Raw genomic sequence first — 14553 nt, 5'->3', positions numbered from 1 at the left:
TGGAGTATCTTTCCCCACCCATTTACTTTCAGTCCATGTGTGTCCTTAAATCTAAAATGAGTCTTTTGTAGACAGCATATGGCTGAATTTTTTTTTCAATCTATTCAGCCACTCTTTGTCTTTTGATTGGGTTTAATCCATTTATACTTACAGTAATTATTGATAGAGAAGGACTATTACAATTTTGTTGTTTTCTGTTTTGTAGTTCTTTTGCCTCTCCTCTTTTGCCATGTTCCTTTGTCTTTCACTGATTCTTTTATGTTGATATGCTTTGACTCCTTTCTATTTTTCTTTTGTGTCTCCTCTATAGGTGTTTTTTTGTGTGTGGTTACCATGGGGCTTACAAAAAACATAGTTTAAATTGTCTACTTTAAGCTGATAACAATTTAACAAAAACTCTACACTTTTACTTCACCCCTCAAACACACTTTGCAATACTGATGTTACAATTTACATCCTTTTATATGGTGTATCCATTAACATATTTTTATAGTTATATTTAATACTTTTGTCATTTAACTTTTATACTAGAATTAAAAGTGATTTATATGTCACTGTTATAGTATTAGTATATTTGTCTATATACTTACCAGTGAGTTTTATACTTTCATATGCTTTTATGTTGCTGTTTTAGAGTCCTTTGTTTCAACTTGAAAAACTCCCTCTAGCATTTCTTGTAAGGCAGGTCTAGTGATGATTAACTCCTTCAGCTTTTGTTTGTCTGGAAAATTCCTTATCTTTTCTTCATTTCTTAAGGACAGCTTTGCTGGTTAGAGTATTATTGGTTGACAGTTTTTTTCTTTCAGCACTTTGTCTATAAAATTCCACTCCCTTCTTGCCTGCAAGGTTTCTCCTGAGAAATCCGCTGATAGTCTAATGAGGTCCCCTTGTACATATCAAGTCACTTTTTTAGTTGCTGCTTTCAAAATTCTCTTTTTGTCTTTGACTTTTGACAATTTGATTATGTGCACCCATGTGAATTTCTTTGGTTCAGCTTATTTGAGGTTTGTTGGGGTTCCTAGGTCTGGATGTACATTTCCTTCCCCAGACTTAGGAAGTTTTCAGCCACCATTTCTGTGAAAAAGCCTTCGGGCCCTTTCTCTTTCCCTCCCTTCCTACCTCCCTTTTCCCTATGGGACTCCCACAATCCATATACTGATCTGTTTTCTTAACAGAAATCTCAAACTTTCTTCAATCTTTTATATCCTTTTTCCTTTTTGCTCCTCTGACTGGATAATTTCAAATGACTTATCTTTGAGTTTGCCAATTCTTTCTTCTGCTTGATCTAGTCCAATCTCTTTTACAGGTTTTTAAAAATTCATTTACTGTTTTTCTCAGCTCTAAGATTTCTTTTTGGTTAACTTTTTTCCCTATCTCTTTCTTAAAATTCTCACTTTTTCCGTGCATTGTTCTCCTGAGCTCTTTATGAACATTTGTTGAACATCTTTATGACAATTATTTTGAATTCTCTGTCAGGTAGTTCATATATTTCCATTTAATTAGGGTCAGTTTCTGGACCTTTATCTTATTCCCATTTTTTGGACCATGTTTCCCTGTTTCTTTTTCTTTAATGATTTGTTTTGGTAACTGCACATTAGAAAAAACAGCCACCTCTCCCAGCCTTCACAGATAGGCCTCGTACAGAAGACCTTCACCAATCTTCCCAACCAGAGATTCTGGGATCCTCTCAAACCTTCTTGCCAGTTCAAACCATAGTCTTTGTTCTTAGTGCCCATGAGGAATCTAGAATACACCAAGTCCCATCAGTGCTCCAAGACAAATGAGACAAAAACTATTCCTTTGAGCAGCCCCCGGAAATGTTGGAATGTTGGACACAGTCCAACTCTTTCCCACTCCAGAGAGAAGCTGGGATCTAGTGAATATTTTTATGCTAGGACAAAATACTATCTTTGTTTCAGCACCCATCAGACTTCCAGAGTATGTCAGGTCCCATCAGCCCTCTGAGGCAGATAAGACAGTAGGCAATTCTTTGACCATTCCCAGAAAATTGAGAACTTTTGACACATGCTTCAGTCCCTTCCCTCCCTCCCTAGGGAGAAGCTGGGAGCTGAAGGTTTCCTGCCATCCTGTGCTGGGGGTGTGAATTATGGTGAAAGGGTGTCTTGAATTTTCCTACTGGCTTCTCTGGAGGCGGGGGTGCTGCGTTGGGTCTTTGTTGCTGCGCGCGGGCTTTCTCTAGTTGCGTCAAGTGGGGGCTACTCTTCTTCGCTGTGGTGCACGGGCTTCTCATTGTGGTGGCTTCTCTTGTTGCTGAGCATGGGTTCTAGGTGTGCGGGCTTCAGTAGTTGTGGCTTGCGGGCTCTAGAGCATAGGCTCAGTACTTGTGGCACACAAGCTTAGTTGCTCCATGGCATGTGGGATCTTCCCAGACCAGGGATCAAACCTGTGTCCCCTGCATTGGCAAGTGGATTCTTAACTACTGTGCCACCAGGGAAGTCCTTCCTACTGCCTTTGATGTGACTGGTCTCAAGCTTGCCTGGGGTGCAGGAGCCCCTCAACTAGTTTTTAGATTTCTCACAAAGGGAATTAGTCCATGTATTGTTGTTGAATTGGTGTGTCCCTGGGGGAAGGCAGGTCTAGGGTTTCCTATTCCAACACCTTACTGACTCACTACCATATTTTGCTTTGTTCTGATCTCTTATGTTTTATGTTAGAGGGTTTTCTCAGAAGTCTAGTAGTCCTTGGCTCTCTGGGGGCCCTAAATGGCTAAGTGGGATCTCTATGGCTTAGTTGGGGCTTGTCACATAGGCAGCTTCACTGTAGGGTTCTTGTCAGTTTCACTGAAGGACTACTGAGGCCAGTATCTTTAGATACTTTCTTTAGGGTTGCTCAGATTGCTCAGGAAAAAACCTTCCATTCTCTTGCCTGAAAGTTTCAATTCTGGGTGCTAGCATTCTGGAAGCTGAACAGGGTAATGAGCTGTTGGGTTAGGATGAGAATAGGCACTGGGTGAGCAACTCCCACAATTTGGAATGTACACTTGCATTTAATTCCCCCTTTCTGCATTCACTACAGTATCTGAAGCAGTTGGCTTTTTCTGTATAATAAATAACACTGAAATGCCAGTAGCATAAAACGAAAGCATTTATTTCTTATACTCATGTCTACTGTTTGGCTCAAGCAGCTCTGCTTTAGATTATATGGGTCTGGTGATCAGCTGGGGCAGCTCTCTGAAGTCTGCAGTCTGCCTGGGGCTATCCTGCTCTGTATCTCTTATTCTGGAGTCCCACAGGAGAGGTAAAAGCTAATTAGGATATACATGTGGTCCCTGACTTATAATGGTTCAACTTACAGTTTTTTCCACCATAAGTGGAAGAAGATCTGTATTCATCTCACGATGGCAAAAGGATTAGAGGACAAGCCCAATCATGTATGCACATATCAAAAGTTTGTTTATGTTTCACTCACTGATATCCTATTGCCCAAAGTAAGTCATATGGTCAACTCCAAAGCAAAAGAGCGAGAAAGTACACTTCACCCACTATGAGGCTATGACAAGGGTATGGCTATATAATACTACTACAGGGGAATGAGTAATTGGGACTAACATTTTAAAATACCATGGTATCCCTGCTATTAACAGTGCCTACTATCCTCCAGTCCAGAGTCCCTCTGTTTCAAAACACCCCAAAGAATAAATCTCCAGACTCCATTTGAGTAGGAAAGGAGAAGTCACCACATCTTTTGTGTTTTGGACACAGCTTTTTACAAGTATCTTACAAGCCACATTGAAAACTTTTCTAGGATACTTTCTGGGGTATTCCCATTGTTGATTTAGGACTCAGTTTTTTCAATTCTGCTTTATCAGACCATTTGCTCTCTAGCTTTCCAAACTTTATGCTTTATTCTTCCCCATTCTCTTTACTCTTAAGTGCTTATGTCTTTTTTAAAAAGCCATTGCGCAAAGTTGTGGAGGAAGGCATGTGTTCAATCTGCATCATTAACCAAAGGCTCTTAATTATACATATAGTAAATGTAAATAACTGTTAATTTGTAGAAAAAATTCAGACAGGGAGATGGTCTAGTCAACCTTTTAGTTAATGAAAAGTAAGAGAAGTATAGGAAATAAAAGAGAGCCCATAGTTCAAGAGAACAAGTATACATATGTTATGAGCAAAACTGCTTACTAACTGGATATGTATTACATGTAAATGCTAATCTCTTCATCCTTCCCTGATCTGAGGGCTTTTGATCTATAGTCCTATGTGACTGAGCATGGAACACAATGGATAGTGGGCAGAAGAAGGTTTTGGTGGAAGATAAGTATACCTCCTCAAAAGGAACATTATTCATTGCAGGATTTGTGGACAAAGGAGCAATTTCTATAGTGGAGCAACTTAAGATTGAAATTATTTTCTCACCTAAATAATCTGATCCTCTGAAGAGTTCAGGCGATGGGAAGCTACTTAAACTCTCTTCAAAGCTCTTGTATTCTGTATAAGAGTCTGTGATTGAGTAACTTAGAAGAGAGCTAGAAATATCATGCTGTAAACTTAGTCCTGTAGAATAAACAAACAAACAAAAAGGGTAAAATGTTTCAATAGTAAACAGATTCAAAATCCTAAGAATTCAAAGTTGTAGAAATGTACATGCAGTTGTATACTAATAATGTAAAATTATACATACAACTGAAAAGGCATACTATTGTACACAATCTTAAATTGTACTTCCATCTAAGACAATAATTCTGTTTTTGATATGGAGAAAATGCACTATAAACCTTTTCCATTGTTTTTCAAAGTTTTATAATTTATTCCTTCCCTACTTTGGTTCAGTTATAATTCTTGGCTCAAAAATGCAAGTTTTATCAACTATACTTCAATAAAAAATAAATATGAATAAATAAAATGTATACCTAATTTTTTAAATGCAAGTTTTATATATAAGTAACCCAATAACTGTATGCTAACTAGCTGAGAAGAAGAAACAGTGATTCTAGTTATTCCATTTAAAAAACAATGAGCATAAACATAGACTCAAAGGAACATAGATCGGGGCTTCCCTGGTGGCGCAGTGGTTGGGAGTCCGCCTGCCGATGCAGGGGATGCGGGTTCGTGCCCCGGTCCAGGAAGATCCCGCGTGCCGCGGAGCGGCTGGGCCCATGGGCCGTGGCCGCTGGGCCTGCGTGTCCGGAGCCTGTGCTCCGCAATGGGAGAGGCCACAGCGGTGGGAGGCCCGCGTACCGCAAAAAAAAAAAAAAAAAAAAAGGAACATAGATCAAAGGAACTGAACAGAGAGCCCAGAAATAGACTCACACATATAAGAGTAACTGATTTTTGACCAAGATGCAAAGGCAATTCAGTGGAGAAAGGATATTCTTTTAAACAAATTATGTTGGAACTGGATATCCATATACAAAAGCAAAACAAAACAACTTCCATTCATATCTTCCATCATATAAAAAATAACTCTAAATGCATCATGATTCTAAATGCAAATCCTAAAACTACAAAACTTCTAGAAAAAAACAGGAGAAAATCTTCATGACACTGAGTTAGGCAAAGATTTCTTTGATATAACACTAAAAGGATGATTCATAAAACAACAGCAGGGATAAACTGGACTTCATCAAATTTTAAACCTTTTATTTGGAAGAGATGGTTAAGGTGAGAAGACAAGCCATAGATTAAGAGAAAACATTTGTAAATGGACTGGAACCCAAAATATAAAGAACTCCGAAAACTCAGTAATAAGAAAATAAACATCTCAGTAGGAAATTGGGGTAAATATCTGAACAGAAAATCTCCCAGAATCAGAGGTCTTAAAGTCATCCCTGTGAGAGTAGACTAGAATGAAAACCCTCCTAATAAATGACAGGGATAGAACTTAGTATTTATTTGAAGAACCAGAAGATTTAGTACGGAAAGGGAAAATATACTCTGCTATAGTCAGTCAGCATTTATCAAACACTTCCAACATGATAAAACAGAGGTCAGCGCCAATAGAAACTGGAGGGGTGTGGGGTAAGGGATGAAAGGAGAGCATTACTCTGAAAACCCATTATCTTCTGCCCTGCCCTATCTATACCTATCTCTGCTCATCCATTACCTACCTGAGACAACTCTTTATCCTTCCCATTTTGACCTCACCACACCCTTCTCTTCCACTCCAACCCCCTCCTTAAAGTTGACAATTGTTTCCTACCTGGCCACCTCCTCCAGCCACCAGTGCAACACTTAAATTGACTGACTCAAGCTACCATCCTTCTTCACCTCTTCAGATGTCAGAGGTAAATTATGGCTCTAAGTATCTTTTGCTTCCCCTACTTCAGCTGCCCTAGAGTGTCCTTCCCTGTCCTTGCTACTTTTTACTTTTCTCACTCTGTCTTCATCCTTCTCACCAACATGTTGCTACATCTCTCGTGCCTTCCACCTCTCAAAATTCCATGAATACCACTCTCAGGAGAGCTAACCCTTCCACCAAATCCCAGAACTCAAGCCAGGCTTGGAAGTTAGGAAAGCGCTGTACTCACCATCTAGGTAGTTTGGTAGAGAAAAGAATAAACAAATGTTCCTGATTATAACAGTAGAAGGTTGTTTCTGGTGTCACAAGTTAGAAATGTAAATGCACTTAAAATTACATTTATATCAAATTATACCATACATTTAAAAAAGTCAAATAGTTCTACAAGGCTTTTATCAAAAACCTCGTTTCATAACCCCCATCATAATGAAACAACTGTTTTCAACCCTATTAACTCTATTGTTTCTTTTAATATCTTCCTTTATATTTTTAAATTAAATATATTCAATGATTCTATCATTATGACTGCTTAAATATATTTAGAGCTGAGCCATGTACTATGAGCTATATTATTTATATCACCTTTTTGCTACAAGTTTTTGTTTTTCCTTTGAGTTATCGATAACCTAATTTTTAATTAGTTTTTTAAGTACCCATTTCATCCCAACTTTTTGCAAAAGTGTAAATTTCCTCTCAACAATTTTTTTTAAAAGCCACGTTATCTATCAGTTTTTTTCTTTTCTTTCCTTCCTTCCTCCTTCCCTGCCTCTCTCTCTCGTTTCCTTTTTTTTTCTTTTAAAAAAAAATATTGCTACTGGAGATCTCAATATACTTGCTCAAATTTGGACTGGTTATCCTCTAGACATGCTGCACACATGTCTTCCCGGGATTTCCCTTTACCATGACCCGAAGAAATTATTTCACATATTTTATGTATTAGAGCCTCTGACTTCTGGATCTCATGATTTCTTCTTTATTGATTTACTTTCTGGTTTTGCTGGAGTATCTTCTTCATTTCCTGAGAAAAGGTGCATGGAAGACCTGTCTAAAAAATTTCTTTACACTATCTTCACACTTGAGTGATTGTTTAGCTGAGTACAGAATTCTAGACCAGTATATTTAAAAAACTGATTGCATTTTTTAGTGTTTGGCAGATTTAAACCTCACTGCTCCATGTTCCCCTTCTGCCCCATATCTGTACAAGCTGATAAGCCCTGGTGCTCCATCTTCTGGCAACGCCAGCAAGTTAAAACCTCACCCCAGCCCCACCCTCTAACCACCTAAAAACCCCAACACAGTCTCCTTTCCCTGCTCTCTCAAGCCATTTTCAGTCCTGCTCAGGAGACACCCTCCTCTCTAGAAGGCTTCATTGTATCAGTAATAAACCTTTCTATACCCTCCTGGTATGTGAGTGGCATCATTAACCTTGAAATTGGAAACAAATTTTGGGTGGGAATCTACCCTGTCTCTGGAAAACTGAAGGATATCTCTCTTTATCCTGAGGATTTTTAAATTACATAACGTTGTGCCTTGGTGTGGGTCTTTTTCATTCATTGTGATGGGCAGTTGGTGCGCTCTTTCAATATGTACACTCATAACCATTTTTAATTCTAGAAAATTTTCCAGTTTTATGTGTTTAATAATTCCCTGTTTACTTTATAATATCTGGAACTACTATTTTTCAGATGTTAGAATGCCTAGACTCAGCTTATAATTATTTTTCTTTTTAAAATAGCAGCTTTATTGAAATACAATTCATATTCCATAAATCCCAATCTTTTAAAGTATACAATTTGGTGGTTTTTTAGTGTACTCATAGAGTTGGGTCACCACTATTTCTATCTTTTATCTTCTCTTTAATGTCTGTTCAACTTTTGGAATATTTCCTTAAATTCATTAACCAATCCTTCATAGAATGTTTTCCTAATTCCATGTGACTATTTTTTAAGAATTCTTTTTGTTCTCTGAATGCTCCTTTTTATAGTAGCCTGCACATGTTTCATGGACACACTTTTCCATCATCCTGAGGATAATAATGAAAATATGGCTTAGAAGTTTTTTTCTTTGCATTGTCTCTGTCCTTCAAGTTTCTTTTTATTTGGTATCTAACTTTTATTTTAAATATTTTCTTTAAATGCCTGGTAATTCTTGAATGTTTAAGAATGAGGCACTAGGACTCCCCTGGTGGCACAGTGGTTAAGAATCCACCTGCCAATGCAGGGGACATGGGTTTGAGCCCTGGTCCAGGAAGGTCCCACATGTCGCATAGTAATTAAGCCTGTGAGCCACAACTACTGAGCCTGCATGCCACAACTACTGAAGCCCGCACACCTAGAGCCAGTGCTCCACAATGAGAAGCTACCGCAATGAGAAGCTCGCGCACCGCAACGAAGAGTAGCCCCCACTGGCCGCCAACTAGAGAAAGCCCGTGCGCAGCAACGAAAACCCAATGCAGCCATAAATAAATAAATATTAAAAAAAAAAAAAGAATGAGGCAACTAAATAGCAGTTGGAAACTCTGGATTCATAAGTGGGGTTTAGGAAGTAGTGGGCTTTACTGAAGGGTATTTGGATAGGGACCAGGTCATTACTGCCAGAAAATAGGTCTTTTCCAAAAGAGGAATACTCCAGTCCCTTAACTGGGGTGTATTTTCCTGAGTAGGGTAAGAAGTCTGGGGTAAGTAAACAGACTTTAGTTAATTCCTTTCCCTCCTCCTCCCAACACCTCCCACTGCTAGTTTTCAATACAGCACCCCTGCCCTCAGCAGTACTGGGCATTGCTGTGTCCAGACCCTTTGCTTCAATGTCTCTGGACTGCCATGGTGGGAAAAAGAGTAGCTGCCTGGCTACATAGTGTTGGGGAAGGGATCACAGCATCTAATTGCTACTTTTTTTTTTTTTTTTTTTGTGGTACGCAGGCCTCTCACTGTTGTGGCCTCTCCCGTTGCAGAGCACAGGCTCCAGACGCGCAGGCTCAGCAGCCATGGCTCACAGGCCCAGCCGCTCCACGGCATGTGGGCTCTTCCCGGACCAGGGCACGAACCCGTGTCCCCTGCATCGGCAGGCGGACTCTCAACCACTGTGCCACCAGGGAAGCCCATCTAATTGCTACTTTTAAAGATTTCCAAAAATCCTATTTTCAACATTAACTCTACCTATTCCTTCAGGAGTATGTGATGCCTCTAATTTCTGAAACTCCAGCCTGCCTCAGTTTGCTTCTTGGTTCGTTCTAGGTATCTAGGTTTCAGCTTTTTTTTTTTGTCTGTTAGGCCTATTATAATTTATTCATCTACATTCCAGATTCCAAACTTTTGCTGATTATCTCTTGTCAGCTGAGGTCTCTTTTTCTCTATGTTGTGGATTCATGCCTTTTTTAATGCCTTTATTGGTATTTTAGTGAGATTTCAGAAGGGAGAAGTAAACGTATATGTTCAATCCTCCATATGAAATATGAAATCCTGAGTTAATTTTCATCATGTTGCAAAATTACTAGATTCCAAGACAGAATTAAAACAATTAATTATATGTTAAATAGAATTCTGTGGGCTGCTCAAAACCTAACCATTTATATTTTATTATAAAGTATTCTAGGTCTCAAATATCAATCAACAAATGAACTCAGAATACAACCAGTTTGTTAATTAGAGACAGTCTATTTTCTATTTCCTCATACCTTTCACACATCAATTTGATAAAGCTAGTAACCAAGGACATTTATCATATATTTAAACTACAATTAAAAAAAATACTGATTATGGTAAAATTGTTTATTTCCTCTAAATAGAGTAGAAAACTCATTCAACAAGCACTTCGAACTATTTTATGTCCCAAGAATGGAATAGGAAGATAAAAGATAGTGCTTACTTTCAATAGCTTTAGGGCCTAGAGGAACAAAAACAATTATACTGCTGTTTTGAGTCCTATGACAGTGCCACAGAATTACCAGGATAGAACAACTCATCTAGAAAGAGAGAAGAGCAGTCAGGAGAGGCTTCCCAGTAGAGATAGCACCTGAATCTATTTTTGAAGAACTAGCAGAAGTTAACCAGGCAAAGAGGGGGGAAGAAGGAGGGAAAAGCATTTGTTGAGAACCTCCCATGTTCTTTTGCACTAAATTTTAAGAAAATTCCTTTATTCTATTTTCTAGCTAGCTAATTTAATTTTCAGTTGAATACATCTCAATATTAGGTTAGTTTCTTGTTTTAAAATTTGAGATTTTTAGTTTCCAGGGACTATAATTTTTTTATAGCAGCCTGTTATATTATGGATTCAACAGCCTCTTGTCTCTAAAGAGATATTTAAAGTTTTCTACCATTTCCCTCAGGTGTTAATTCTTTTGTTTGTTGCATTTGTGGCCTCTCTTCCATGGCACTGATTTTCTTCAAAGATTTGACTGTTTCTGATTGTCTGTTCATATCTCTATTTGAGAATCTGTTTGTATGGCACAGAGTATAAATTCTGAAACAACAACCTACCTCTGGAGATTTTAGAAGAGTGATGAGACATTCTTGGAACTTACGGTCTAGGTGGGGATGTCCTCCTGTATTTTCCAGGTATTGTAGGTTACATGGGGACACTGCCCTATTTGGCAGTATCCACACTGGAAGTCTCTTATATCAGAATTCCCACTTCAGAGAGCCATAATGTATCTTTTTCCTGGGCTTAGCAACCATAAGCATAATCTATATTTTTATCTTTTTTGCCCTTCTGCCCTCTGTGTGGCAATGTGGAGTTACTTCAGACTCCCTTCTGCTTCTCACTCCAGCTCCAACATTGACCCTAAGGAGCCAAAGTGAAGACTTAGTTCACTTTGCTTGGCAGTAATTCCTAGGGTTTTGACCTGGCAGCAGGCACTGGGAGCTGCCAGTGTTTCCAATGTAAGAAGGGGATGAGAAGGGAGACAGGTCATACAGTGCCAGAATGTAGTGCTTAATCCACCACCTTGACAATTTCTTCAGGGTCCCATCTATTACAGTGTTTTGCATTTATTGACCAAGTGTTTTGAGTTAAGTGTATCTCCAGAGCTATTCTTACCTCTGCAGTGGTTTTTCTCTGCTCTTCATATATTCATCAGCCGGATCTCATCTGTTTTTAAGAATTCCTCAGTATTTCTGGTGTGGTAATGGCATCCTTTCTTGTTTTCAAAAATAACTTCAATTATACCAAACTTCTATCAGTAGCCCTCCATATCCAACTGCCTATTTGACATTACTACTTAGACATCTTAAACACACCCATAACTTAATATATTAAAAAGAGAATTTATGATCTTTCCCTCAAACAAGGTTTTTTCAGTGAATGCTACCACCTTATACTCAGTTATGCAAGCCAGAAACACGTGTCATCTTTGATACCTCCATCTTCTTCACTCTTTATTTGCCAAATTCTGTCAATTTCATTTCCTACAACAGCCATAAGATATGCCCACTTCTTTCCATTTCCAATGTCATCCCATAGTACAAAGAGCCATCATTCCTCCCCTTAACTACTGCAAGCCCTTAACTAGGCTTAACTACTAGCCTCCCAACGGGTCTATTTACATCTACTCCTACTTTTTTCCATACTGTAGCTAATACGATCATACCATTCTGTATTTTAAAAACTTCAGTGGCTTCCTGCTGCTCCAAAGATGCACATCAGTATCTTTGGCATGGCCTATAAGGCTATGCAAAGACTCAGTCTGTCCAACCTTGTCTTATTATCACACTTCCTCCTCTCTACTTTAGCCACACTGGCCTTCTTTCAGTTCACTGAACACAAAATGCTCAGTCCCACATCAGGGTCTTTGCACATGCTGTTCCCTCTGCCTGGATTTCTCTTTATTCACCTCTCTTTATAGTTAAGCTCTTCCCTTCTTCAGATCTCAATTAAATTGCCATTCCCTCATGGAAGTCTTCCCTAATCTCTTCAACTAAATTCAGTTACACTCAAGTTAACCTCACTTTTGTAGCACTTATCGCAATTATAATTTACTGGTGTGTGCTTGAAGGCTTTGAGGATGAAGTCTACAGCACAGGCCGAAGGATTCAACTTGGACCAGGAGAAAGACATCTCTCCCACTGAGATGGGAAGATAAGGCAGAGATACAAATGGATGCTTATGTTTGTAAGAAAGCAAGTTGAAGAAGTTCATGTTGCCAGTCTTACCTGATACTCGTTCACTATTTGATAAACTACTATCAACCTGGAGGTCATCTGTCACTGACTCCTATGTGAAATAAGAATTAAAGATATAACACAAATTATGAGATGGAATATTTTTATATTATAATATTATAACACATTGATTTGGTTATTTCAAAAATGCAAAACTAATATCAACTTTGTATATCAGTTTCATATATAATACATTCTTTCAGCTTATTGATACAGATGTAGTCTGATATTTAATATTAAATCTTGAAATATAATATTATGGACATATCTAGGGAGTCAACAATATACTAGTCAACTAACTACTGTGGGATAAACCAGCAACTAGAAAATAAAGATGAATATTTTTCTGATACCCTAAGTAGGAAAGAATTTTTTCCCTCTAAATATGAAAGCAAAATAAATCAAAAGAAACTGATTGATAAATAAGTCTAAAATACCAAAAATAAAATTAAAGGCAAACAAATGTGGAAATATTTGTAACATGTGTGTGTAAAAGTACAACAATCTTCAATATATAATGAATAAGTATTTCACCAAAAAATCACACAAATGGCCAATAAAATGAGAAAAAATATCAACTTTACTAGCATTCAAAGAAATGGAAAGTAAAACAACATGCTACTTTTCATCTATCAAATATCTATCTATCTAACGATAGGTAGATAGATAGATATTTTAAGTTTCAGATAAGATGGTGCCAACTGGCCAACATGAATCAAAACTTTAAATATAATCCAACCCTTGACCCACTGCAACGTATTTGTCTTAGGATAACAATCTGAGGTACACACAAAAAATTTCTGTGGTAGGATATCTACTGATATCTAAAACAGCAAAACCTTAGAAACAATCTCAATCCCCCAACCACAGAAAAATAGTTATACAAATTATAGCATACCTATGTATAAGACAAAGCACTATGCAGACACTAAAAACCATATTTTTGAAGATTACTTAATGTTAGAGGAATTTACACAATAAGATAATTTGTAAAAAAATTTTTTAAAGGCACAGAAAAAAGGAATGGAAGGAAAAATACAAAACTTAAAAGAAACTGCTTAAACATTTTTTTGCATAGTCTGAATAATCTATTACGGACACTTAACACAGTTATAATCTGGGGAAAAGACTTTTTTTTAAAAATGCCTTTTGTTAAAACTGCCCTCCCCCAAAAAACATGTCAAAGAGAAATACGCAAGCTAAAATGCTGGACTGTGACTATCCAATTTAATGCTAATGTCAGATAAGTCACAAGCAATTTTTAAAATCTGAGTTTCTCCAAACTACTGCTACACATCTTTAAAATACTGTACAGAATCCACATTAAATACAGTAGATCAGGAAGTTATATATAATATTCTAATGATAATGAATCCTGTTTCTGTTAATGCAAAGTCAAATGAGAAAACATGAAAATGGCTTTGAAATGTTTAAGTGCTATCAAACATTAGAGAATTACTAAGAAACACGTTATATCTGTCACACAGAAAATTAGCCAGTAATGAATATTTCTTAAATTTTTGTCAAAGGAAAGAAAAAACAGAAATACATGGCTATGAGTCTACCAGAATCATTAATTCAAGGCCCTGTCTGAAGATAGAGCATCAATGTTTATAAAAACACTAGAAAGCTAGGTAATATCTATAGAACAAAGACCATATTATACTTTCATCCAGAGGTACATCAGGTACCACTGGTCTCTACCCTAAGCTTATCCAAGGACCATAGGAGAAACATACATACACTCAATGGAGCAATCTTCTCATCCTGGGCTTCTTCACTAGTGCTATTTTCATGCAGGCTTTTCTCTCCTGTACCTCTTAACTGAGTGCTAACAAACAAACAACACAATTAGTTTGCACCGTCTGGACTTGGCTCTCCACGTCCCTAATCACTATTCACACTGTTATAATGTGAAAACTCTGTGGGGACATAATTAACAAGAAGTAAGGAACACAGTAGGTGAATTGTATCAATAACCAATTGATGCCACGAATGCTTTCCCGGAGGTTTTCTCTCACTTGCTTTTAAGCAACTTGGTAAAACTTCTTTTTTTTTTTTTTTTTAAATATATCTTTTTCCTAAGTCAAATTTCTGGCTCTGTGTTCGGAGAACAGCGAAATCAGAACACACT

The 14553-nt window shown here is 37.6% G+C and overlaps 1 protein-coding gene across 1 annotated transcript in view; it reads right to left on the bottom strand.

Moving 5' to 3' along the window:
* The window catches only part of MEIKIN (meiotic kinetochore factor), a gene marked incomplete at both ends in the record, with an annotated part of 121732 nt that overhangs the window by 106724 nt on the left and 455 nt on the right, over positions 1-14553 (bottom strand). Inside the window, 3 exons of the mRNA XM_079701562.1 lie at positions 4383-4520; positions 12411-12471; positions 14163-14250. Of these exons, the coding sequence (XP_079557688.1) occupies positions 4383-4520; positions 12411-12471; positions 14163-14250 (287 nt within the window). The remainder of the gene's footprint in view (positions 1-4382; positions 4521-12410; positions 12472-14162; positions 14251-14553) is intronic.

Source organism: Hyperoodon ampullatus, assembly GCF_949752795.1.
Source record: "Hyperoodon ampullatus genome assembly, chromosome: 4".
Taxonomy (NCBI): Eukaryota; Metazoa; Chordata; class Mammalia; order Artiodactyla; family Ziphiidae; genus Hyperoodon; species Hyperoodon ampullatus.
Note: the sequence above shows the minus strand (reverse complement) of the source record. Positions and strands in the feature narration are given on the sequence as shown.